We start from the raw sequence: 26,856 nt of genomic DNA on the forward strand, positions 1-26,856 counted from the left end.
CCCATGTCATGGTCAAAGCTATAATCTTGATTTAAAGTTTGGCTTTCATTCCTCCGCAAGCTCTGGCCTGTTGCCGTGGGAACATTGGTGTCAGGGAAGAGGTTGTATTTGGCTTTTTCTCTTTCCCCATCTACCCCTTCTGTTCTTAAGTCCCCAGAGAATGTATTTTAAGCTCGCTGAGGAATCTTTTAAAAGTTCTTCTCTCTTGATTTGGTGTGAAATGAAAAGATCACAACACATCCTGCCTCCTCCATACTCTCTCCAACATTTTTCTAAAAATCCTTTTTAATCTCCATCTTCTGACCTATTTATGCCATAGATGTAGGCTGGGATTAAAAGTTATAAAACTGGCTACCCTCATCTCTTCTGTTTTTGTTTGTTTCCAAATCCTGCATAAATTGTCTTCTGCATATCGGTTTAAAAAAAAAAACAAAACAGTTCTGGGGCCTCATCCAAAGCTTCCATTTTTACATCCTCTAACACTTATTTACAATGTCATGAGCACAGAAATAATATTCACAGCAGTATCACATAGTGCACTATCATTGCATTTCTATTCTTGTACAATTGTTGTCTTGATGACTGTAGCTTTATAAGTTTTGAGGTCAGGTCCTGTTAGTCCTCTAACTTTGGTCTTCATTTTGAAAGTTGTTTGACTATTCTAGTTACTTTGCATTTTCATGTGAGTTTTAGAGATCAAATTTTCAATGTTTCAAAAAAATCCTGCTCAGATTTTTATTTGGATTGGGTTGAATCTATAACTCAATTTAAGAGGAATTGATAGCTTAACAATATTGAGTGTTCCAGTCTTGAACACAATCTATTGTATTTCCCATTTATTTAGGTCTTCTTGAATTTCTCTCAGCAGTGTTTCACTATTTTTAGAATATATACAGGTCTTTTAAATTTTTTCATCAATCTCTAAGTATTTTATATCTTTATGCAATTGCAAACAACATTTTAATAAAATTTCCATTTCTGAATTTTTGTTTCTAGCATTCATAATATTCCATTGATTTTTGTATATTGATCTTGTATCCTGCCATGTTGCTAAATTTACATCTTAGGTCTAGTAGTTTTTTAATAGATTCCATAGTTTTTCTACATAGATGTTCATGTCGTCTATAAATGAAGACAGTTTTACTCAATATCTGCATGCCTTTGTTTTTCTTGCCTTTTTTCACTTGCTAGAACATGCTGAGTACAAAGGGTTAAAGTGGACATCCTTGCTTTGTCTCTGATTTTAGGGGAGAAGCATTCAGTACTTCATATTTAAGGATGATTTTAGCTGTAGATTTTTCATAGATTTTTTTTTCTTTTTGAGACAGGGTCTTGCCCTGTTGCCCAGGCTGGAGTGCAGTGGCGCAGTCGCAGCTTGTTGCAACCTCAACCTGCCAGGCTCAAAAGATCCTCCCACATTAGCCTCCCACGTTAGCCTCCCACGTAGCTGGGACTATAGGCACACACCACCAAGCCTGGCTAATTTTTGTATCTTTCGTAGAGATGAGGATTCACCCTGTTGCCTAAGCTGGTCATGAACTTCTGGGCTCAAGCTATTCGCCTGCTTCGGCCTTCCAAAGTGTTGGGATTACAGGCATGAGCCACTAGGCCTGGCCTTCATAGATTTTAAAAATCAGATTGAGGGAGTTCCCTTCTAGTCATAAATAGTTTGAAGAGAGTTTTAATGAGAAACAGTCTTTGAATTTTGTCAGATGCCTTTTTTTGGTATCTGTTGAGATGATTGTTTATTTTTTAGTTTTAGTTTGTTAATATGGTGAATTACATTGTTAGTTAAATCAACCTTGCATCCCTAGGATAAACTCTTTGTGGGAAAGTTTTTTTAAATTAATTTTAAATTTTAGAATAGTTTTAAACTTACAGAAAAGTTGTGACGATAGCACAGGGCATTCCCATATATTCCTCCACTCTTCTATATTAACAATTTATTAGTATCACACATTTACTTTATATAATGAACATATATTTATATTAGCTAAAGTCCATACTTCATTCACATTTCCTTGGTTTTTACCTGCTGTGCTTTTTCTGTTCTAGGATCCTATCCAGAATAGCACGTTGCATTTAGTCCTCACATCTCCTTCGGCCCCTCTTGCTGTGGCAGCTTCTAAGACTTTCTTTGTTTTTAATGAACTTGACAGTTTTGGGGAGTACTGTTTACATATTTTGTAGAATGTCCTCCAGTTGAGATTTGTCTGATGTCTTTACATGGTTAGATTGGAGGTATGAGTTTCTGGGAAGAAGATCACAGAGGTAAAGTGCCATTCTCATCCCATCACCTACCATCTCACATCAGTCAGAATGGCTGGTATTAAAAAGTCAAAAAATCATAGATGGCTGGCAAGGCTGCAGAGAAATGAGACAGCTTATACACTGCTGGTGGGAATGTAGATTAGTTCAGCCACTGTGGAAGGAAGTTTGGCAATTTCTCACACAACTTAAAGCAGAACTATCATTTGACCCAGCATTCCCGTTACTGCATATATACCCAAAGGAATATAAATCATTCTACCATAAAGACACATACACGTGTATGTTCATCGCAGCACTATTCACAATAGCAAAGGCGTGGAATCAAACTAAATGCCCATCAGTGGCAGACCGGGTAAAGAAAACGTACATATATTCCATGGGACAGTACACAGCCATAAAAAGGAATGAGATCATGTCCTTTGCAGCAACATGGATGGAGCTGGAGACCATGATCCTAAGTGAACTAACTCAGGAACAGAAAACCAAATACTGCATGTTCTCACTTGTAAGTGGGAGCTAAACACTGAGTACACATGGACACAAAGAAGGGAATAATAGCCAGTGGGGCCTGCTTGAGGGTGGAGGTTGGGAGGAGAGTGAGAATTGAAAAACTACCTACCCTGTACTATGCTTGATCCCTGAGTGATGAAATAATCTGCACACCAAATCCCTGTGATACACTGTTTACTCATATAAAAAACCTGTGCATGTACCCCTGAACCTAAAAGTTAAAAAAAAAAAAAAGAATATGCCCTATCAACAAGATTAATCACTGCTGATATTGATCTTGGTCTGCTGGCTGAGGCAGTATTTGTCAGCTGTCTGTAAAGTTACTCCTTGTTTTTTTTTTTTCCTGCATGAAGGCTTTAAACTATAAATTCAACGTCTTTATAGATAGAAGGCAATTGAGGTTATCTGTTTCTTCCTGAGTGAACTTTAGAAGTTGGTGTCTTTCAAGGAATTTATCCCTTTCATCTAAGTTGTCAAATTTATTGCATAAAGTTGTTCATAATATTCTGTTATTATCCTTTTAAGATATATAGAATTTGTAGTGATTTACTTCTCTCAATCATTTTAGAAATTGGTAATTTTTGTCTTTTTCTTTTCTTAATCATTTTAGCTATAGATTTATCAATTTTATTGATCTTCTTAAAGAGCCAGCTCTCTGTCTCATTGAGTTTTCTCTGTTGTCATTGAGTCCTTTCGCCTTTTCCGATATATGTGTTTAGCGTTATCAATTTCCCCCTAAGTACCACTTGAGCACCATCTCATGCATTTTGATGTGTTGAGTTTTCCCTTTCATCCTCTTTAAAATTGTTTCTAATTTTACTTTTGATAACCTCTTTAACTCTTGGTTTCTTCTGAAATGTGTTATATCATTTCCACATATGTGGATATTTTTCAGATCTCTTTCTGTTTTAGATACCTATTTAATTCCATTTTTTATCAAATAAGATACTTTATATGAATCATACCCTTTTAAATTTTTTGAAACTTGCTTGATGGGTCAGAATATGATCCATCTTGGTAAATGATCTGTGTACACTTGAGAAGAATGTGTATTCTATTCTTATTGGGTAGGGTGCTTTATAAATGTCAATTAGGTCAAATTATTTAATAGTGTTCTTCAAGTCTTCCATATTCTTGCCGATTTTTTGGTCTATGTTTTCCTATTAATTTTGTGGCAGAGGGTATTAAAATCTCTGATTATAGTTACGGATTTGTCTATTTCTCCTGGCAATTGTATCCAGAAGTATGGGAAGTTGGCTACATTCCCTTCCCTATTCCTCATTCGCATTGACCCTTTTAGTCTGATTACTTGCATTTTTTAAAACATGGAAAGTGTGTTTTTGTTTGTTTGTTTGTTTGTTTGTTTTAAGATACGAGGTTTTGCCATGTTGCTCAGGCTGGTCTCCAACTCCTGGGCTCAACGTTCCTTCCACCTCGGCCTCCAAAGTGCTAGGATTATAGGCGTGAGCCACTGCACCCCCACTGATTTATTTATTTATTTTTTTTACTATCTTAAATATCCTTCTCCTCTATTCCCTTTCTTTTTGCCCTTGTAAACAACTACTAGAGGTTGAAACTTTTTGTCCTTCCTCGGACAAAAAGTCTTTTCCTCCTTCCTTGGACAAAAAGTCTTTTCCTCCTTGCTCTCTGTACCTCTGTTTTTTCATTCTACCCTCTGAGGACATTTCACCTTCTTACTTTATTCTTCGATCCAGTTATTTATTTAGCATATCTATTGAATTTCTTACTCCAATTGTATTAGTTCTCTATTGATGCTGCAATGAAATACCACAAACTGTGTGGTCTAAAATAACACAATGTATGATCTATTTTATAGTTCTGGAGGTCAGAAGTCCTCAAATCAAGGTGTTCACATTCCAGACACGGTGGAATCTGTTTTCTTGCCTCTCCTGCCTTCTAGAGGCTGCCTGCAGTCCTTGCCTCATTGCCCCTTGCTCCAGCTTCCCAGCTGGTGGCATGACATCTTCAGATCTCCCTGCCTCCATTGTCAGATCTCCTTCTCTGACTTGGATTCTCCTGCTTCCGCCTTATAAGGACCCTTGTGATTATACTGAGCCTACCCACATAAACCCAGGGTAACCTCCCCATCTCAAAATCTGTAACTTAATCACATCTTCACATTCCCTTTCGCTGTGTAAGGTAACATAGCTATAGGTTCTGGGGATTAGGAAGTGGACATCTTTGAGGCTATTGCTCTGCCTACCATGATAGTGTTCAAATTTACATTTTTAAAAAATTTTACAAGTAACTAGACCTTTCATATTCCTCTAAGAATATTAATTATACTTTTTATTTTTATATTTATTTAGTTTTATTTTGCTTTATTATAATAATTATTATTATTTTTTGAGATGGAGTTTTGCTCTTGTCACCCAGGCTGGAGTGCAATGGTACGATCTCGGCTCACTGCAACCTCCGCCTCCCAGGTTCAAGCGATTCTCCTGCCTCAGCCTTCCGAGTACTTGGGATTACAGGTGCCTGCCACCATACCTGGCTAATTTTTGTATTTTTAGTAGAGACGGGGTTTCACCATGTTGGCCAGGCTGATTGCGAACTCCTGACCTCGTGATCTGCCCAACTCGGACTCCCGAAGTGCTGGGATTATAGGCGTGGGCCACCACGCCTGGCCCTTAATTATGCTTTTTAAAAAGTCTCCACTTAATTCTTATCTCCTTGAGTGTTTGTTGGGATCTGGAGTCTACTTTATGAAGTTGTTTCTCATACGTTGATGATTCTTGGCTCTGTGCACAACTTTTTATTTGAGAGTGCTTATGAGGTTGCCTCCTGTGGTTAAGGGGAAATAAGGGATGTTCTGTTGAGTGCAGTGGACTGGTTTCTGTTTTTCTGATTGTTTCTATCATCCATGGCACTGCCCTGACTTTCTGTTTCAGATGCCCACACTCACTCAGTACCCCTTCCTGAAGGCAGTTGCCAGGGCTCCTGGCACTGGTACAAACCCAGGATAAGTGGACTCACCTGGCTGCTCTTTTCTCAGAAAGCCAGCCAGCAGCTTTCAGGATCTACTTACACGGAGTTTTGAGCGCCCTTAGACTTCACTGTCACAGCATTCCGCTTTGGGAGCCATTTTGAACCTCATTTCCTCCATCTGCTGCTTTCCATCTTCCAGGCATTCTTGTATTCCTCATAATTTCTGGTCTACAGCAGTATTTAGTCTCATTTTCCAACATTATTTGCAGCCTTAAGAAGTCCTATTTTGTAAGTGATAGGGATTTGGTACATGAAAGGAAGGCTGCAGTCCTGTACTTCATTGTGCCATATTAATGGAAATTTCCCTTAAGACATTCAATGCCACTTATCTCACTGGTTGCATCTTTGCTCCTCCCCAGGATGGCTTTAGGTGCTGAATGGATACAGACAAACAATCTTGAATCACATGATGAGAAAATATTCTTTTTTTCAATTATATTCATTCCAATTTCAAGGAGATAAGCTACAGTTTTGTGCTGGAGTATTTTTAATGTTCAATTTTAACAGAGAGGAGAGACCTCCGGTTAAAAGTCATTTACAGACTAGAGAATGTATCTTTTGGATGTAATAAAATTGTCTATTTTCCATTGTAATTATTTTCATGCTTACAGTCTCTATAGCATGTGGTACTAGTTTTCAGTTTACATTTTTTGATGTAATGTTTCAGTGAAAGTTATTTGAATAAAATTGATTTTATAAAAAATGTATCAAGAGGATACTTAGGTACAATTCTCTGAAGACTATTTTTTGTTGTTTGTTTTTAAAGATTTTAATGAAGCAGATATATTTTCCAGGTAGAATTCATTGGTGCCAATTTTCTATCTCTTCTTATTTACTTTTTTTTTTGCACTTTATATTTCTGTAGTTGGGGGAGAGATTAAACTTCCCATGTGAAGCACTCCCCCTTTCCTTTCTTTATTTTTTTGGTATTCTAATTTTTTTCCGTAGGTTTTTGAGGAACGGGTGGTATTTGGTTACATAAGTAAGCTGTTTAGTGGTGATATTTGTGAGATTTCAGTGCACCCATCAGCCGAGCAGTGTACACTGAACCCAATTTGTAGTCTTTTATCCTTTACCCCTTCCCACCCTTTCTCTCAAGTCCCCAAAGTCCATTGTATCATTCTTATGCCTTTGCATCCTCATAGCTTAGCTCCCACTTATGGGTGAGAACACATGATGTTTGGTTTTCCATTCCTGAGTTTCTTCACTTAGAATAATAGTCTCCAATTCCACCCAGGTTGCTGCAGATGCCATTAGTTCATTTCTTTTTATGGTTGAGTAGTATTCTACCACATATATATACCACAGTTTTTTTATCCACTCATTGATGGGCATTTGGGCTGGTCCCATATTTTTGCAATTGCAAATTTTGCTGCTATAAACATGCGTGTGCAAGTATCTTTTTTGTATAATGACTTCTTTTTCCTCTGGGTAGATAGCCAGTAGTGGGATTGCTGGATCAATGGTAGTTCTACTTTTAGTTCTTTAAGGAATCTCCACACAGTTTTCCATAGTGGTTGTACTAGTTTACATTCTTACCAGCAGTGTAGAAATGTTCCCTTTTCACCCATCCACGCCAATATCTATTTTTTAAAATATTTTGATTATGGCCATTCTTGCAGGGGTAAGTTGATATCGCATTGTGGTTTTGATTTGCATTTCCCAGATCATTAGTGATGTTGAGCATTTTTTTCATGTTTGTTGGCCATTTGTATATCTTCTTTTGAGAATTGTCTATTCATGTCGTTAGCCCACTTTTTGATGGGATTGTTTGTTTTTTTCTTGCTAAGTTGTTTGAGTTCCTTGTAGATTCTGGATACTAGTCCTTTGTCAGATGTATAGATTGTGAAGATTTTCTCCCACTCTGTGGGTTGTCTGTACACTCTGACTGTTCCTTTTGCTCTGCAAAAGCTCTTTAGCTTAATTAAGTCCCAGCTATTTATCTTTATTTTTGTTCCATTTGCTTTTGGGTTCTTGGTCATGAAATCTTTGCCTAAGCCAATGTCTAGAAGAGTTTTTCCAATGTTATCTTCTAGAATTTTTATAGTTTCAGGTCTTAGATTTAAGTCCTTGATCCATGTTGAGTTGATTTTTGTATAAGGTGAGAGATGAGGATCCAGTTTCATTCTCCTACACATAGCTTGCCAATTATCCCAACACCATTTGTTGAATAGGGTGTCCTTTCCCCACTTTATGCTTTTGTTTGCTTTGTCGAAGATCAGTTGGCTGTACGTACTTCCTTTATTTCTGGGTTCTCTGTTCTGTTCCATTGGTCTATGTGCCTATTTTTATAACAGTACCATGCTGTTTTGGTGACTGTGGCCTTATAGTATAGTTTGAAATCAGTTAATGTGATGCCTCCAGATTTGTTCTTTTTGGTTAGTTTTGCTTTGGCTATGTGAGCTCTTTTTTGGTTTCATATGAATTTTAGGATTGTTTTTTCTAGTTTTGTGAAGAATGATGGTGGTATTTTGATGATGGGAATTGCACTGAATTTGTAGACTGCTTTTGGCAGTATGGTTATCTTCACAATATTGATTCTGCCCATCCATGAGCATGGGATGTGTTTCCATTTGTTTGTGACATCTGTGATTTCTTTCAGCAGTATTTTGTAGTTTTCCTTGTAGGGGTCTTTTACCTTTTTGGTTAGGTATATTTCTAAGTTTTTGTTTTGCAGCTATTATAAAAGGGGTTGAGTTCTTGATTTGATTCTCAGCTTGGTCTCTGTTGGTATATAGCAGAGCTACTGATTTATGTACATTAATTTTGTATCCTGAAACTTTGCTGAATTCATTTATCAGTTCTAGGAGCTTTTTGGAGGAGTCTTTAGGGTTCTAGGGTTTTCTAGGTATACAATTATATCATCAGCAAACAGTGACAGTTTGACTTCCTCTATACCGATTTGGATGCCCTTTATTTCTTTCTCTTGTCGGATTGCTTTGGCTAGAACTTCCAGTACTATATTGAATAGAAGTGGTGAGAGTGGGCATCCTTGTCTTGTTCCAGTTCTCAGTGGAAATGCTTTCAACTTTTGTCGATTCAGTATTATGTTGGCTGTGGGTTTTTCATAGATGGTTTTTATTACATTGAGGTATGTCCCTTGTATGCCGATTTTGCTGAGGGTTTTAATCACGAAGGGATGCTGGATTCTGCAAATGCTTTTTCTGTGTCTATTGAGATGATCATGTAATTTTTGTTTTTAATTCTGTTTATGTGGTGTATCACATACATTGACTTGCGTATGTTAAACCATCCCTGCATCCCTGGTATAAAACCCACTTGATTGTGGTGGATTATCTTTTTGATATGCTATTGGATTCATTTAGCTAGTATATTGTCAAGGATTTTTGCATCTATGTTCATCAGGGATATTGGTCTGTAGTTTTCTTTTTTTTCTATGTCCCTTCCTGGTTTTGGTATTAAGGTGATACTGACTTCATAGAATGATTTAGGGAGGATTCCCTCTTTCTGTATCTTGTAGAATAGTGTCAATAGGATTGGTACCGATTCTTCTTTGAATGTCTGATAGAATTCAGCTGTGAATCCATGTGGTCCTGGACTTTTTTTTTTTTTGGTAATTTTAAAATTACTATTTCAGTCTTGCTGCTTGTTATTGGTCTGTTCAGGGTTTCTCTGAAGACTTTTTGTATTGTATTATGCTAACACTAGTTTGTGTCTCAAAAAAAAACAAAACATAAAACCGAAATGCAGTAAAATAGGATTTCCTCACTCCTGCCACAGTCCAGGGAGAATATTCCAAGAAGATAGGTGGTTCTAATGCATAGAGTCTCTCAGGGGTCTAGGCTGATGGCAGCTCTGCCATCTTCATCATATGGCTTCCTAGTTGTTGCCACTCCAGCCAGCAGGAAGGGGAGAAAGAACAAACATTTAGGTTAGATATTTCCTCTTACACCCGCAAGGTGGAAATGACACACACATTCCAGGGATGAGCGCTCAAACAGCCACACCTAGTAGCAAAGCAACTTGGGAAGTACAACCTCTAGCTAGGCAGCTGCTATCCAGTTGTAATGGCATCTTAGTTTGTTTGGGATGCTGTAACAAAATACCTTAGACTGGGTAGCTTTTACTTACAGTCTGGAGGCTGAGATGTCTAAAATCAAGGTGCCAGCAGAACTGGTGCCTGGTAGAGGCCCATTCCTCATAGATGACACCTTCTAGCTGTGTCCTCACATGGCAGAAGGGGCAAACAAGCTCCCACAGGTCCCTTTTATAAGGGTACAAATCCTACTCATGACCTAATTACCCCCAAGTCACTAATTCTCATGACCTAATCACCTCCTAAAGGTCCCAGCCCTTAATACTATTGCATTGGAGATTAAGTTTCAACAGATGAGTTTTGGGGGAACACACACATTCAGGCCATAGCAAATAGGAAATACACTGCATGTACCAGTCCATAACAATGATGGACTCCTGCTGGACAGAAATTTCAAGGACCCACTACCCTGGCAGTGAAGAAAGTGTCTTGATTAGACCCTGGTTCTGCTCTCTGGATTTTGGATCAGGGAGACTCTTTTGTCTTTTATTCTGTGGGCTCCTAGATTTGCTCTCTGAGAAATGTGTCTTCCAAGACCACATTGTAAGTGGGCTTTGGAGGGCTACCTTCTTTGACATCTGTACTTATTGCTGCTCAGGGACCTTGTGGGTTCCTTACAGTTTAGTAGACACAGATGTCTTCAGGCTAGGCTTACGCTTCTTTTCACAACTTGATTTCCTTTTTTTTTGAGATAGTCTTGCCCTGTTGCCCAGGCTGGAGTGCAGTGGTGGGATCTCGGCCCACTGCAACCTCCACTTCCCAGGTTCAAGCAATTCTTGTGCCTCACTCTCCCAAGTAGCTGAGATTATAGGCATGCACCACCACGCCTGGCCAATTTTTGTATTTTTAGTAGAGATGGGGCTTCACCATGTTGGCCAGGCTGGTCTTGAACTCCTGACCTTGAGTGATCCACCCGCCTCAGCCTCCCAAACTGCTGTCACCACACTGGCCACAACTTGATTTCTTAAAAAACGTAATGAGCTTCTGATCTATATACCTCCAGGCAGTTCCATGTGCCTGTAAATACGTTCAAAGTTCTTTCTTAGATATAGCTCTTAAGACTTTCATTTCTTTCCTTCCTTGTCTTACCCATGCTTCGCTTTCTTAACTTACAGAGGCTACCTTGAGACCACCTGAAACAGCAGATTTGAGTAGGAAGGTGACACCTTTCGTTGCATCTTTGCCACACAGCTGAGTTCCTTTAGTTTAGGGAGGTCTCTGAGAATGATTTGGAAGAGCAATCTGCTTATCTTGTTTTCTTTGGGGTACAGAAACAGTTTGCTTTTCCAACGCATTAGGAACCAACCTCTGCTCTTTCTTTTATCTTTGCTTGTAGACTGGGCAACTTTTGTCTTTCTTATAGTAACTTGCTACACATACCAAGGTTTAGCTAACATCCAACCTTCTGGCTTTATTCACCTTCTTTCTTTAGAGCTACTGGTATATGGTCTGCTTTAAGAGTTATTATAGGCAAAAAGTTTTTCAAATGTTTTGCCATAATCTAACAGGTCACTGGGTTTCAGCCCGGTGCAGTGGCTTACGCCTGTAATTCCAGCACTTTGGGAGGCCGAGGCGGGTGGATCACCTGAGTTCAGGAGTTTGAGACCAGCCTGACCAACATGGAGAAACCCCATCTCTACTAAAAATACAAAATTAGCTGGGCATGGTGGTGCATGCCTATAATCCCAGCTACTTGGGACGCTGAGGCAGGAGAATCCCTTGAAACCCGGGAGGCAGAGGTTGCGGTGAGGTTGTGGTGAGCCGAGATCGCACCATTGCACTCCAGGCTGGGCAAAAAGAGTGAAACTCTGTCTAAAAAGAAAAAAAAAAAAAAGAAGCTAGGTATAAGCAAATTAACTAAAAATTTTGACAGTGAGTTCAACCTCAGCCTCCCTCCTTCAATGCCAGTATATTATATTTGAGGAAACGAGAACCCAGGACCCCAGGGCTCAGTCCTTGCCCCACTGTCTCTATCTTTCCAGCTTGCACCCGAGTAGTTCTTAGAGACAGGACCTCAGGTCAAGCTCCCAAGACACCATTCTCTCATTTGCCACCAAAGAGAACTCAACTTTCCTTTGATTTGAGCTCACAGACTGGCAGTGTAGAGAGTGTTAAGCCTTATAAAAATGAAAAGGTATTTGAATTAAAGTATCCCTTAAGGTCATAGGGACCTAGCCTTTGAGGGCCAACGGTATGCCAGGAGTTATTATTTGGTGCTTTGTAGACATAGACATAACTCATTTCATCCTCATAACAGTACTCCAAGGAAGTGATAATAAAAAAAGTAACAAATAATAAGATAATGACAATAGCAACTACACTTATTGGCTACTTACTATGGGTTAGATATTGTAAAAATACTTTGTATACATCTCTAGTACTATTTTTAGTCCCCATTTTACAGATGAATAAGTAGAGGCTCTGAGAGGTTAAGTGATATCTTCTCAAGATCCCAGAGCCAGGAAGTAGCAGAGCTGGGTACTTTACCTTATAGATATTTCATGTTATATCATTAAGAAGGAATACTAGGGGAATGTTATGAAATGGCCAAGAGCATTGGGAATGATTTATTTCCAAGATTCATGATTACAGGGAATCTGTGGTCAGCAAGTGGTTGCACAGGGAGCCCACTAAATGCATCTGACTTGGAAGGGAAAAACAGAGGACAGTGAGGTCTTTGGCTTCCTCATTGAGGCCACGCATGTCAGTGCTTTGTCCCCTCTTTCTTGGCCAGTAGCTGGGTCCCTAGACAGATTAAGTTCCTAGAAGGGTGATGTACAGAGATCACAGACGTGCAGAAGCTGGCTTTTAAGAAGGCTCAGTGTCCCATATTCTCCACTGCAGCAAACTCTACTGTGTGCCACTGTGTGTCTTTTGCCTGTGCCTGTCCCAGGCTGCTGCTTCTAAGTTTCCCTCGGCAGTAGCTTCAAGTTCTCGTCTCACACACCCAGCGTTGGGCTTCCTTGATTTGTGGGTGGAATTTGCGAGTGTAAAGGGGGTCCTGTACTGTTTGTTTCTGAGGCACAGTTTCAAAAGAAAATGACATTTATAGCCTGCATTAATGGGAAATTACTTTCCATTAGGATTCTGAATGATTTGCACATAATGTTTATAAAGTGAAGGAAAAATGTCAAGCATTTCACTAACAAATGAAAGCAAAGCTCATGAGACTCTGCCAGAAATGAATTCCAAGAACATTTTCTTCATCATTTCTTCTTTCTAAAGAAAAAAAGAGAGAGATGAAAGAACATAAGTCAATTAAGCAGAATGCATCGTGGGACTGAGATGGAATCTTTGATAATATCATTGCTAGGTAGTTAAGAGAATGAATAAAGTGAGCCAAAATGGAGAAAGGGGAGAATCACATCTTGAAATGACAGATTGCAGACAAAATCCAACTCTAGGTCCTGGCTGGGAGAAATGAGTGCCTGTCCAAGCCCACGAGTGTGGGGTCATGCTGTTTCATCAGTGTAAGCTGCCCCTCTGTCCCCAAAGAGAAAAGGAGGCCAAGAAACATCCTTGAGTTGAAACATGTGCCTGTGTAGCTCCCAGAAAACCACTGATGTTGAAGAAAATAGTGTAGGAATTTGTGACCCATGCTCAAGTATCTTCCCCACCTGTGGGGAATTTGTATTGGGTCCCAGGTTGTCGCCTCCTGAATTATATATTTAAAGACTAGAGGACAAACTGTATTTTATCAACTCATTTTTTATGAAGTTTTTTTTTTTTCTTGCTGAAACTCTTAAAAGGGGTACCACTTTGTGTAATCACAACTAAGGGTTAATATGCCCCAAACTGGGACCTGCTTTAAACATATAGGAGGCTGAAATTAGTTAACAAATATGCATTCCAAATGTGTGCTACAGGCACATCAGAGTAAGTTGAAATAAATCTCCCAAATGGCTTGTATTAAGACCTTCTAATTCTCTAGGTATAAAAGAGACTTTTATAAATTTCTTCACACTTCTAAGGCAGCTTGGAAATAATTTCTAGAGCCTAAATCCTTCCCCTCATTGGCACAAAATGTCTAGGATTACATTAGAAAATAAACATTTATTCAAAAGTGAAATGTGAAGTTTGAAAATTAAAGATGAACACTTTGCAAATAGAAATATATGCAATTTTTTTAACCTACATTTCCTAAGAGGAAATTAAAATTTCACAGAACAGTGACAATGGTGATTGTTCGGTCAGCAGGTTGTTTCTTACATTTCTCTTCTTTCCTTCCTCCTCTTTTCTTCTATTCCCCTTCTCCACTAATAGCCTTCCCCCCAGATCCATTTATATATATTATAAGTAGTGCTTCAGAGTTAGAGTTATTGACAAGAGAGAAATAAATAAGGAAACAAGAGTCCCATGTTGTAGTTCAGATTCTGGAACTTCTTAGTTGTATGAGTTGGGGTGAGTTTCTCAGCACCTCTAGACCGATTTGAACTTGTTCCTAGAGGAAGTGATTGGACTTAATACATTCCAAGGTACTTTCTAGCTCTAAATTCTGTGGCTGTAGTAGTTATCTTTTGTGAGTGCTTAGCATTCTTAATAATTTGAAATGTGGACAGGTTGAACATTTAAATATTTTCTATATTTTAAAAAATGTTTTAAAAATTAAAGTGTGAAATATGATTATTGTTGATCAGTAGCCATTGGTGCGGTGAACAGGAAGAGTATCTCTCTTATTTTCCAATTTGAAGGAAGATTTAGAGAGGGAAGTTTTCCTCACTGCAGGGAATGGTTTTCTGTAATTATTCTGAACAGTCTGTAAAAAGAGTTTTGAAAAGCCCTAAGACATAAATTCTAACTTAGTTGTGGGAATTTTGACTTTGCTGAAATGATCTCAAGTGCTGCATATTTTAAAATCTTAACATATACTCTATAATGATACATTTGATCCGTAAGCTAAAATGTAAAATACCATCATCTAAATATTAATTTATGTACTTGTTTTAAAAAAATACAGTAGAAGTCAGTTGTTTCCTGGGATTACAAACCAGGCAACAGTGATGTTGCACCATCCAGATAACTCTGAGTCCATATGAATGACAGCCCCTGGAGTTGTCCAGTGGATGTGGCTGCAAGTGCAAACTTGAATGCCAGATTTTAGGAATGAGAGACATAGGAAAAGTATAAGAAAATAGTGCAAGGCTGGTGATAAATGGCTGACTCTAAGCTTCCAAGTCAGGATCATGACAGAGAGAGGTGTGTCTTCAACAACTAGAAAACACTTGTTCTTTCTGAAGGGGGTGGCCGATAGTCTACGGTAAGCGCCCCTTGCCTGAGAATGTGAGCCCATCATAGCTAGCCTTTCTGATTTTTCAAGAGAAGCCAGAAACCCTATGTTTATGAGACATCTCCTGACTTTTAGATGTTGGCAACTAATCCACATTGTGAAAAAGCAAGGAGCAGGCCAGACGAGGTATCATCTGCAAGCTGATCACTATGCCAATGGCCAGAAAGCCAACTCTAATTAAGGCAGCTGTTTGCATTTCCATTTTCCAGAACTCAGAGTGGCAAATAATAATAATAATAATAATAATAATACAAACAACAACAACAACAAAAAAAACCCACACACATTGGACCTGGTTGCAATAGAGGGGTCACCTGCCAGAAAGTTTATTTTGATAAATAAATGGCCCGCAGGTTTTGAGGTATCTGCAAAAGTCATCTCAATAGACAAGTCATTGTTTTGTAAGGTGAGGGAGGGCAAAACTTTATTAGTTAAACCCATCTAATATAACCAGAGTAAATTGAGGAAGATTGGCATTAAGGTTAACATAAATCACACATGCTTATTTTTACAGATTTCAATGATTAAGCTTGAGTTCCATTGACAAGTAATTTCAATAAATCACATCTCCTGTGGATAAATACAGGGCTGTTATTTCTAGAAAGACAGCAGTTCATCGACTTTTACTAGATTTTACTTGGTAGTGCACAACTTAACCCTCATAGACCAACACTTAAAATTTCCAGATAAGGAAATCAGGACCCAAAGATGACCTAATCCGTAGCAAAGATGCAGGGATCTGAAGCTTCTGTCCAGTGCGCTCTTACCCATGGACAAAAGCAATATGTTAGAGATGTTGAACTACATAGTGTCTGTGGTATCTATCAGCATTAGACACCAGTGTTGTATCTGGGTCAGATAGAGAGAAAGTATGTGCTTCAAATGAATTCTGCTATAAGAATTTGAGATTATAAATGGGAAAAAAGAAACTTTTGAAGGGAGTTTAAAACAGATATGCTTGTTTGAACTCAGAGGAGATGGTATCTCACAGATTGAGCACGGTGCCTGGCTCCATGCTCCTGGCTCCATGCTTTCAAACACTCGGTGAGAGTTTGAAAATGAATTGGAACCAGAAATAAACCTGAAAGTTCCAAATTGGGTTTCTACTCGCCCCCCGTCCCCCCGCCCGCCCATGGTAGGAGATGAACTGTCTAGTCTGATGGTGCAGGTGCAGTCAAACCTCAAGGTAACCTGGGTTCTGGAATCGAAGCTTCTAGGAGACTTGGGGTCCCATTCCTGATTGGGGCATGGACTCCCCTCATCAATGGTTACCTTCCTCTCTGTTCATCAGCTGCTCTACAAGTGGTGTAAGTAATAAGGGAACATGTTTGGATTTCCTGACTTCAGGCCAGGAAGTGAGCAGAATATGAGCCCACCCAGCCCAAAGGGGTGTTAACCTGCCTTGCTGGAAAGTGGGCTTTGGAGTCAGAGGGAAGCCCAAATCCTGGCTCAGTTCATACCTTTGGGTCTCAATTTCGTCATCTGACGAGTGCGGATTCTCATTGCTACCTCACAGGATTATTCTACGGATTAAATTAGATCTTGTGAATTAGGGGTGCTGGGAAAGGGAGTCGGTACAGAGTAGGAGCCCACAATGCAGCGCTGTTAATGTTACATAATCGGTTATCTGATTTCCCAGCCTACAGCAGACTGGAACCAGCAGATTAGGAAGGCCCAAGGGACTGCTTCGGGAAGGCCATTGACAGCAGGAAAAAGTGACAGGTCGCAGCCAGACTACAAGGGAGGCAAGAGAAAAACTATAAAAAGCAGGAACAAAAACACTCAAAAGACACAGCAGTCTGGGGGATTTACTAAAAGACAAAGAGCCCTACTCAGGTCAGTAGCTTCTGGGAGACTCCATACCTTGTACCCCAACAGGGACTTATGTTGACAGCGTTGTATGAATTACTTCTCTCTCCATCCCCTTTGCCCCTTGAAATAACTATGGGGGTGGGGTCATAGTTTGCCTTTCAGTGGGGATGCTCTGACCGAATGTTTCCAGGTCATGAAGTTCCCAAAGTCAAGGCCAGCAAAGGAGCAAGCACAGTGGGCTTCTTCGGTGGTCTGAAAAGAACCCAAGTTCCACAAAAGAGCTGTGAGTTTTAGTGCAACAGAGAGAAGGATGCCCCTTGTGCCACTGACCACTCTTTCCACCTTCACCTCCCTTAAAGTCAGGGTTAGAGATGGAGCCCTGGAGAACAGGCTTCCAGATCCTGGCGTATGGGAGAGAGAGAGAGAGAAAATGAGAAGGCCAGGCTGCAGACACGCCAGTCCCTTCTGATGCCATCTCTACTCTGGTGTCTAATCCACCACCTGGAGTGGGCACTGTTTTTAACTGAAGCCTGAGCTGCTCACTTTGAAGCTGGAACTCAGGCTGAAGAAGGCAGGACAGAGACTAAGTGCCTGGAAGTTATCCCTCAAGTGTGACAGGCAAGGCTAGGTGGGACCTGGACAGACCTTCCTGGGGATCTGTGTAGGATTTAGGTAGAGAATGCTCTTAGAGAGCCTTCCAAGGCCTGGGAGCATCCTGAGGTATGCTGAGCTGAGGACCCAAAGGCTCATTCCAAGCCCAGCTGATGGGCCACCCCATTGGATGGGATTGGCTCAGAAATGGTGTGGGAGAAGGCTGGGCGTGGTAGCTCATGCCTGTAATTCCATCACTTTGAGAGGCCAAAGGAGGAGGATCACTTGAGCCCTGAAGTTTGAGACCAGCCTGGGCAACATAGTGAGACCCCACCTCTATAGAAAATACCAAAATTATCCGGGCATGATGGTGCCTGTAGTCCCCGGTACTCAGGAGGCTAAGGTGGAAGGATTGCTTGAGCCCAGGAGGTCAAGGCTGCAGGCCAATAGCAGGGCACTGTACTGCAGCTTGAGGAACAGAGCAAGACAGTCTCAAAAAAGAAAAAAGGAAAAGAGAAAAGAAAGATAAAGAAAAAGAGTGGGGATAAAACCACAAACTAACAATTTTCAGGGGGGTATATTGCATACGGATCAAGAACGTGGACTCTCTACCTGGCCCGAGGTCAAGTCTCAGTGTTGTGGCTTAATTGCGTTAAATTTGTATCCTCAATTTCTCCATCCCTCACCTTGGGGGAAATAGTGGTACCTACTCATAGGATTTCTCTGGGAATTAAATCCATAAATCCACTAATATCTCTGAGACACTTAAAATATTGTCCTGGCACATGGTAAACACTAACACCTGAGAGTTATTATTTCGTCCCTGTAGCTGAGTAGGGCTGAGGAATTGTAGGATTGGACCGCCTCTACCTTAATAAAATGTGCTCAGCATTTCTGCATATGCAGGTAACCCTTTGCAGCAGCAGAGACTTCAGCCAAAAAATATATATATATAATATGTATGTGTGTGTGTATAAATGTATGTGTGAGTGTCTATATATATATATAAAATAAGTGGAGTTGGGGGAGGGGCACAGCAAATAATTTTCCTGCTGTTAAAATAAGAGGGACTGAACCATATTAATGCCAAGGGGGAAGTTCAGTTTATTTCAGGGGGGATGTGGTTTTCCTACCTCCTACTGTGTTACTGATACAGTACTTACTGACCAGCCGTTTTAAACTCTTGTGGTGGGGTCTCTCTCTCTCTCTCTCTTTCTCTTTTTCCTAATGGTGTGGAACAGAGCTTGAATAATAAATATTTAACAGGGACACTCCCTTTTCTCTGTTAAAATAATCTTTGTTTCAATACTTTAACAAGGAAGACTGTGTTTTCCCACCTCTGCTCTCACGTTTCGTTGAAGCCAGGTCTCAGGAGTAAGAGAAAATAAACACAAGGCCACTTGGGGAGGGCAGTGCTGGCTGAAGCCGTCTCACTGGACAGCCCAGGGTCAGGGGTTTCAGCCGCCTGTTCAAGGACACCGAGATCCACAGCAGCCAGCTGGGAGCTCCTACGCAACTATGCCCAGTGATTCCAGGTGCCAGCTACTGAATGAGAGAGAGCAAGGAGGTGGAGGTGGATGAGGAACTGCCAGCTGCAGGACCACAGGGGCAAGGGGAAGGGGTTGTCAACGGGGATGGGACGCTGGGTAGGACCAGTCTTTTCTTACAAGACGTTTTCAGCTGAGGTGCTGGCTTCTGATGGTGGGAAACCAAGCATTCAGGTCCCTTGGAGAGGCTTATATCTAACAGTTGGAAAGCCTCCATTGAGGAAATCTAGCCCATTCTGCCTGGACTTTGGGGCTCCATCCATGGTGACTTTTGTGTCAAGGGAAAATTCACACACTGTCCCTCAGGCGGGCAGCAACTTAATTTCTCTTTAGCTGAACTGAACTTGCTTGCAAGCCTCTATGTAGACCAATGGCGGAAACAACTTAATCTTTTTTCCATTTCTGCTGTTGACCAAAAAAAAAAAAAAAAGCTTTAAAATCTTTTTTCCATTTCTTCTAATGGTGGAAAAAAGCATAATCTTGCCATTTCAAGGTAGCTCAGTCTCTTCCAATAGAAAGCATAGACTATCCATTTATGACTTAGGCGATTCCGGATTTAAACACAGTCAATTCAGAGTAGAAATTCCCTATCAGGGCTGTTGGTTTTTCTTGAAGGTTCTCTCCTCCCCCTGGTCCAGTCCTAAGATGTTGCCTAGATGTGAGGGGGGTTTACAGAACATCATGGTGGCAGGTAGGGAAGCTCGCTTCCACAGCTGAGGTGACTCGTCACAGGAGGCCTGGGGCCTGGGCCAGGACCTGCTGACATCTGTGGCTTAGGCCTCCCTCTCTGGGTTGCTGAATCTCTGTATTTGGAGCCGTGTGTCACCGCCCCCAGGCAGCCTCTGGCCTCAGTGGCCCCTCAGCACTTCCTGCTGGAGACTTGAGGGAATTTGTTCACAGTTCACAGGGAGCGACCAGCCTTCAGGCCCCATCTGTACTTAGTGACACCACATGGTTTCCACTGGGCTCCAGCCCCCGTGTTAGTCCAGAGAACTTTGACAGCTGCCTTCTCCCGAAATTTCTGTGGAAAGTGGAGTCTAAGACCCCCTTCCCCAGGGTGGCATCCAAGGAGCATTTCAATTTTCTTGCTCACCCTCTTCTCACTGCAGGCCCCTTCCCTGCTTCCCTGCCTCCAGGAAGAGCTTGTATCTCTTCTCTGGATGGCAGGAAACAGCTCCTCCCTCTCCATGGCTTGTAATCAAAATGCTAGGCTCTGAGTTCTTCAAGCTCTAGTTCCTTGGAACCCAGAAGTTTCTCTCTCTCTCTCGCTCTTAAATCTTATAAAAGCCTACCTGGCTCTAGCATGAAAGCCTAAAAGCCTTGGCTTTCACAATATTTCACAACTGAAATGGTATTATTTGGGAATTTAAAAGCTAAACATTGACTGCTTTGTTCATGTCTGGGTTCCACCCTCCTCCTCAAGTAAGGGAGGCAAGCCCCAGCTCCTTGGGTTGAGGGCCCCAGGCAACAGAAATGACCCAGAATGAAAAATGCATTGATACTTCAGAATATCGTCCGGCTGCATGTATAATTCAGGGCAGCCAGTCTGAGCTCTGGTTGGGGTTGATTTACCAACTGCCTACTTAGCAAGTGCCAATTGCTCTTAGTGTTGTACCCAGCCCAGTGGTGGCTGGAGGGCCAGGTGCACTTGTACTGCCTGAGTCAGGGAGTTCTTGAACAGGGTCTTTCTACTCAGTGGTCTCTGGAGAGATGCCCTGCCTTGGGTTTAGGTGCTGATGGAGTGTGATATGAGTGCTGGTCTCTTTCCAGCTCTCAGAATATCAAAGTGGGCAATGTGGCAGTGGTTCCTTGCCAAGAATGAATGACATGAGAAGTGAGTAATGAGCTTTTCCATGATTTGTTCTGTGTGTGTGTGCAGCAAGAACCCAGGTTTACACATGGAGGTGGTGGCCTGGTTTACACATGGAGGTGGTGCAAACACTTGGACAAGTGTATGCTTGCCACTAAGCATTTTGGTCATTGCAGGTGGCTTATAGAGTAAATGGGAGGGAAATATATAAATCTATCTATCTATATCTATCTATCTATCTATCGTTAGCCCTGTAATCAGTGTGTCACCCTATGAAATGTCTTGGCAACCCTTAGTGGTGTCATAGATCATGTAGGAGGTGACATGGAGCAAGGTAGCTGATGGCCTAGGGTCTGGAGCCCTCCTGTTTCTGGCTCAGCCAGTAGCCCTGGGGCCAGGCCATTATGACCTCTCAGAGGCATTGATGGCTTCTCTTGGAAAAGGAGAGGACTCATGGAGGACTGCCAAATTCCATTCTAGCATTAACATTCTGTGTTCAAGGAAATGCTTCCCGAGACTACCATGTGGTTTGGCACCTGACCCCTTCTCTGTTAAAAACTAGTCTAGTAGTGGGAGAAATGCTAAAAGAATAAGAATTATTTTTATAATCCACATTAAAACAGTTATACATTAATAAAGTAGACTTTGACTCACAGCTCAGGTTGCCCTTGGTTTTCAGTGCTCAGCCCCCGCCTGCCCACCCGTATACACACTCCATGACCCAAGGAAAATGAAAAGTTCTGTACTGTAAGCCCTCTATTCCCCTATGCTTTGTTTGAAATCGTTGAATGTTGTTCTGTTCAAATTCAAAATAGTGAACTAAGCCCCAATATTTACAGCCTTCCACCCCCTAGCTTTCATCATTATGACAAGAGGAATACACAGACTTAGGCAGGGGTGGGGTCTGTCACGGAAGGAGCTGTCTAGAGGCTAGAAACATCATGTAGATCATAGAGGTTATATTGCAGGTGGGTTCAGAGTTTCGAAGTCACCACCCAGTACAGGAGCTGCCTCCCTGAAGAGGAAGAAGAGCTCCCCTACCATTACCCCCTTCTCTTTCCTCGCCAGCTGAGTCTCTTTAACCTTTAACGCTTCCTTAGGCGAAGGAGAGGGGAGGATCATTTCACTGGTGGTTGTCAACCTACCCTGGACATTGGAAGGACCTGAGAAACAAAAAATACTGATGCCGGGGTTCAACCTGGGCGGTGGGCTGTTTAGTGTGCCACCAAGTTGAGAACCACTGCCATAGGAAGGCAACAGGAAGCCACCTTGGTACAACCTGGGGAGCTTCGCTGATGAAGGCTCCTGAGAGTGCCCTGTTCCTTAGAGAAATAGGCGCTGCTCCGTGAATTTCAAGCTGTCTAAACAACTGTAATATAATCCTTCTCACAACAGGAATCTCCATTGCCCCAACTCTTCTCTTCCTCTTCCCATAATGCTGTCACCTCTCTACCCCTCCCCAGGACAAAGGGGCATCTCATTTGGCCAGCCACAGAAATACCCCAATGTACCTATTCTCTTTACTTGGACCTAGAAGACTTAGTGGAGAAAGAACATAATCTCTAGCAGAACTTGCTTCAATTCTCACTTGAAGTCTAGAGGGAGGAAAAAGTCTTATAACAGAAAAAGGAAATAAAAATGGAAATCATCAAATAGGATGGCAAAAGTCACTTATTAAGAAAAAAAAAACTCCTAAGATTAATCTTATTAATACTCAAAGAAAAAAAGTATGAACTAGTCAAAATTGAAGTGAGATTTTTGTGAGAGAAATGTGTCGTATTAATACTGAAATATACCTAGTTAAATGAATTCATGAGAATAGCAAGGAAATATTGAAATAGAAGAGTAATGACTATGAACTAGTTTTACTAGTTATTAACATTTTATTTATTTATTTATTTATTTTTGAGATGGAGTCTCACTCTGTCACCCAGGCTAGAGTGTAGTGGTGTGATCTCAGCTCACTGCAACCTCCATCTCCCAGGTTCAAGTGATCCTCCTGCCTCAGCCTCTTGAGTAGCTGGGATTACAGACATGCGCTACCATGCCTGGCTAACTTTTGTATTTTTAGAGATGGGGTTTCACCATGTTGGCCAGGGTGGTCTCAAACTCCTGGCCTCAAGTGAACTGCCCGCCTTGGCCTCCCAGAGTGCTGGGATTACAGGTGTGAGCCACCACACCCGGCCTGTTAACATTTATTATAAAGCCACAGTATTTAAAATGATATGGTACTGTTACCAAAATGAGTCAGTGGGACAAAATAGAAAATCCAAAAATAGATCTAAGTCCCATGATAATTAAATATATGATAAAGATAAAGGCAATACTTGAAATCACTGGAGAAAATATGGATTATTTAAGTATGTTGTTATGACTGCATAAGCATTATTAAATATAATAGATATTTGCCTCATTTTGCCAAAATCCAAATAGATTATAAAAGTTCTGATGTGAAAAAAATTAAATAAAAATACTAGAATAAAATTTAGTTGAGTCTTTATATAGGACTGTGGAGAATAAACCATGAATAGAAAGTTTGATTAGTTTGACTGCTTATACTCTTCAATTTGTGCATTCATGCCAAAACAAAATAGAAACCCCTTCCCCTGCCCCACTGCCAGCACAAACTTCAAAAACAAAATGAGAAAAAAAAAAGAACAGATGATAAGTTGGGAATAATGTTTGTACCAGAAATGACAGATAAAGGGTAAATATGTGTAGTATAAAGGGACTTCTAAACATTTTAAGAAAAATAGTGATATTAGGTTGGTGCAAAAGTAATTGCAGGTTTTGCCACTAAAAGTAATGGTAAAAACTGTGATTGCTTTTTTTTTTTCTTTTGAGATGGAGTCTTGCTCTATCCCCCAGGCTGGAGTGCGGTGGCGCGATCTTGGCTCACTGCAACCTCTGCCTTCCGGGTTCACGCCATTCTCCTGCCTCAGCCTCTCCAAGTAGCTGGGACTACAGGTGCCCGCCACCACGCCCGGCTAATTTTTTTGTATTTTTAGTAGAGACGGGGTTTCACTGTGTTCTCGATCTCCTGAACTCGTGATCCGCCCGCCTCAGCCTCCCAAAGTGCTGGGATTACAAGCGTGAGCCACTGCGCCTGGCCGCTGTGATTGCTTTTGCACCAACCTAATAGAAAAATAAATTGACACTAAATGTCAGATATTTTAGAAAGAATTCATGTTCTATGACCATGAAATCCTTTTCTTGGAATTTATCCTCAGAAATTAATAGTGCACATTTGTAGATATTTATGTATAAGCTTTTTTTTCCAAAGAATTGTCTATAAAAGCCAAGGGAGAATAAAGGAGACAACAGAAAGAAATGAAGAAAAAGGAAGAGAAATCAAGAAAAACAGAGAGGGAGAAGGAAGAAAAGAAGGAAGGAAGGAAAAGAAGAGATGAAAAGAAGAGAAGGAAGGAAAAGAAAGAAGAACCGTAAATGTCCAACAATAGGAGATTAGTTGAAGAAATGTTACATTGTGAGAGCTGACAGCTAGTCAGTAACTAAAATTGAAAGATATTCACCCTAGCTTGTACAAGAAGAATCTTTTATGAAAACAACTATATATAAATATATGCACAAATATAATCATGAAGACATCTGGAATCTGAAAGCTAGCCCAGTTATCTCTGGGGTAATGTGTTACAGCTCTGACTTTTCTTTCTCCACTTTGCATACATGTATTTTTTGTTTACAATTAGCATGATTTTGTTTTGAAAAAAATGTTTTTGATGTTATTCTGGGACTAGATGTCAGTAAATATTCTTGTCTGTAAATTCTGGTCTGTAAATATTCTTGCCTTTCTTGTCCTGGTTTCTCTCCTCCCGGCCCTTGTCCTGCCCATTAACTAGGAAGATCTTGCTGACCACCAAGGTCTTCCCTACTACCCTCTCCCCAGAGCTCCTGAACCATGAGTGATACACACTTCATATTTGTTCTTTAAAAGATTTTTGGCCGTGCACAGTGGATCACGCCTGTAATCCCAACACTTTGGGAGGTTGAGGTGAGCAGATCACTTAAGGCCAGGAGTTCGAGACCAGACTGGGCAATATGGTGAAACCCTACCTGTACTAAAAATACAAAATTAGCTGGGCGTGGTGGCGCATGCCTGTAGTCCCAGCTGCTTGGGAGGCTGAGGCATGAAAATTGCTTGAACCTGGGAGGCAGAGGTTACAGTAAGCCAGGATCGCACCATTGCACTCCAGCCTGGGCAACAGAGCAAGACTCTGTCTCAAAAATAGATAAATAAATAAATAAAAGTTTCTCGTATATTTTCTAATCCCCACAAAGAAACTGTAAGCTCCCAGAGAGAAGGAGGTGGGCCTTGTGATTCCTCTGTCGCTCCCTTAGGGCTCCAGGTGGAGCTGACTGGCTGCTTTTGGGAGATGGGCTGGGCATGACTTCTCTGCCTGGGAGTATTGAAAAGATAGACTCTGGGCTCATGGGGTCGGCGCAGGCAGCTGGGAGAGCTGAGGCAGCCAGAGGCCACAAACAGCACCATGAGCTGGGTGGAGCTGGCCTTTTTGTGGGAAGGAAGCAGGGCCTGCTGTTAAGGGTCTCTCTAAGCTTTTCCACATTTCCACTTTCCCATGGATAATCGATCATGTTAATCTGTACTTTTTGTCTCCATATCATGTGGACAGGTTCTAACATTCCCATGGACCAGCCCTGCTGTCGTGGTCTCTATGACTTTGAGCCAGAAAACCAAGGAGAATTAGGATTTAAAGAAGGGGACATCATTACATTAACCAATCAAATAGATGAAAACTGGTATGAAGGAATGATACACGGAGAATCGGGATTCTTCCCCATTAATTATGTTGAAGTGATCGTGCCTTTACCTCAGTAAATGTGTAACACAAACTCTGGACATACTTTCGTAAGTGAAATGAATTCACACCAGTGTGCTCTCAGTGTGGTGTTCTGTGACATCCTTTGCTCTCTGACCAACTTAATGACTTTTGTATGTGTGTTCTCTTTATAATGTATTTTATATCACTTTAATTTGTATAAATGATTTTCTTGTCCTTGCTACATGAAAATATTGTTTTCTTTTTTGCTTCTTGTCCTAAAAGTCATTGGTTAAATGTATTTGCTTCCTGTTGCTAAAAATAAGTCTCACCCATTGCAGTTATGTCAACGAATGGCCTATATTCCTCAGCTGCAATGAAATGGTAACATTTGAAACTAAGAAATGCTAAATATTTTGTTTCTCGACATTCCTGATGACGTCTGGTCTTTTCTTTTCATTGTATTTTAAGCTTACCTGTGAATAGCCCAATAAACATGACACACTGTGTTGGCAAAAGGCCTTGGTTATTTTTAATGTTGAATTGTTGATTTTTAAGCACAGTCTTCCAGCTGCAAACTCACACCCCATGGCCAACCGAAGTGTCACAGCGCGGATGCTTAGATGATGCCTCCTGATGGGAGCCTTCGCTTTCCACCTGATTCAAACATGACACGAATCCTCCTTCCAGCTGGGGGATGGAAAGCCCTTCTACCTACCTTCAAGTTTATTTATAAAAGACCCCAAATCAAGCTTCTGCTGCTGCCATATTTTGGATAGGTTTTTCGAGAAAGTTGTGTTATGGGTGCTCAGGAAGTAGTGTGGTCAAGAGTTGATTGAGTCCCCAGTAACGTCTTCTTAGGCTCAGTGAACCAGCCCCTGGCCTTGCCTACAGTACGCACTAGTTACATGCTTCGGCCCACTGGAGTCTACAATCCTATTATGGGAAGGGGCAGGTATTATTTCCCATTTGAAAAGAAGGAGCCTCATTGACTGACTTACCTAGGATCAAACGACCACATACAGACACACCTCAGAGATATTGCAGGTTCTGTTCCTGGCTACTTACTGCAATAAAGCAAATATTGCAATAAAACAAGTCACACAAATTCTGGGGGTTTCCCAGTGTATAGAAAAGTTGTGCTTACACATAGACACGAGGAG

The 26,856-nt window shown here is 41.0% G+C and overlaps 1 protein-coding gene across 5 annotated transcripts in view; it reads left to right on the top strand.

Moving 5' to 3' along the window:
* The window catches only part of SH3GL3 (SH3 domain containing GRB2 like 3, endophilin A3), a 149,539-nt gene extending 123,594 nt beyond the window's left edge, over positions 1-25,945 (top strand). For 3 of the 5 annotated variants that reach the window (XM_031002433.3, XM_031002432.3, XM_031002434.3), the window contains one exon: positions 25,547-25,945. In XM_031002433.3, the coding sequence (XP_030858293.1) occupies positions 25,547-25,752 (206 nt within the window). In that variant the 3' untranslated portion in view covers positions 25,753-25,945. Of the gene's footprint in view, positions 1-16,773; positions 16,971-18,902; positions 19,052-25,546 lie in introns of those variants that run through there. The other 2 variants (XR_010131063.1, XR_008671717.2) reach the window with 2 other exon arrangements.
* The last annotated feature ends 911 nt before the right edge of the window (positions 25,946-26,856 follow it).

Source organism: Gorilla gorilla, chromosome 16 (genome assembly GCF_029281585.2).
Source record: "Gorilla gorilla gorilla isolate KB3781 chromosome 16, NHGRI_mGorGor1-v2.1_pri, whole genome shotgun sequence".
NCBI lineage: Eukaryota > Metazoa > Chordata > Mammalia > Primates > Hominidae > Gorilla > Gorilla gorilla.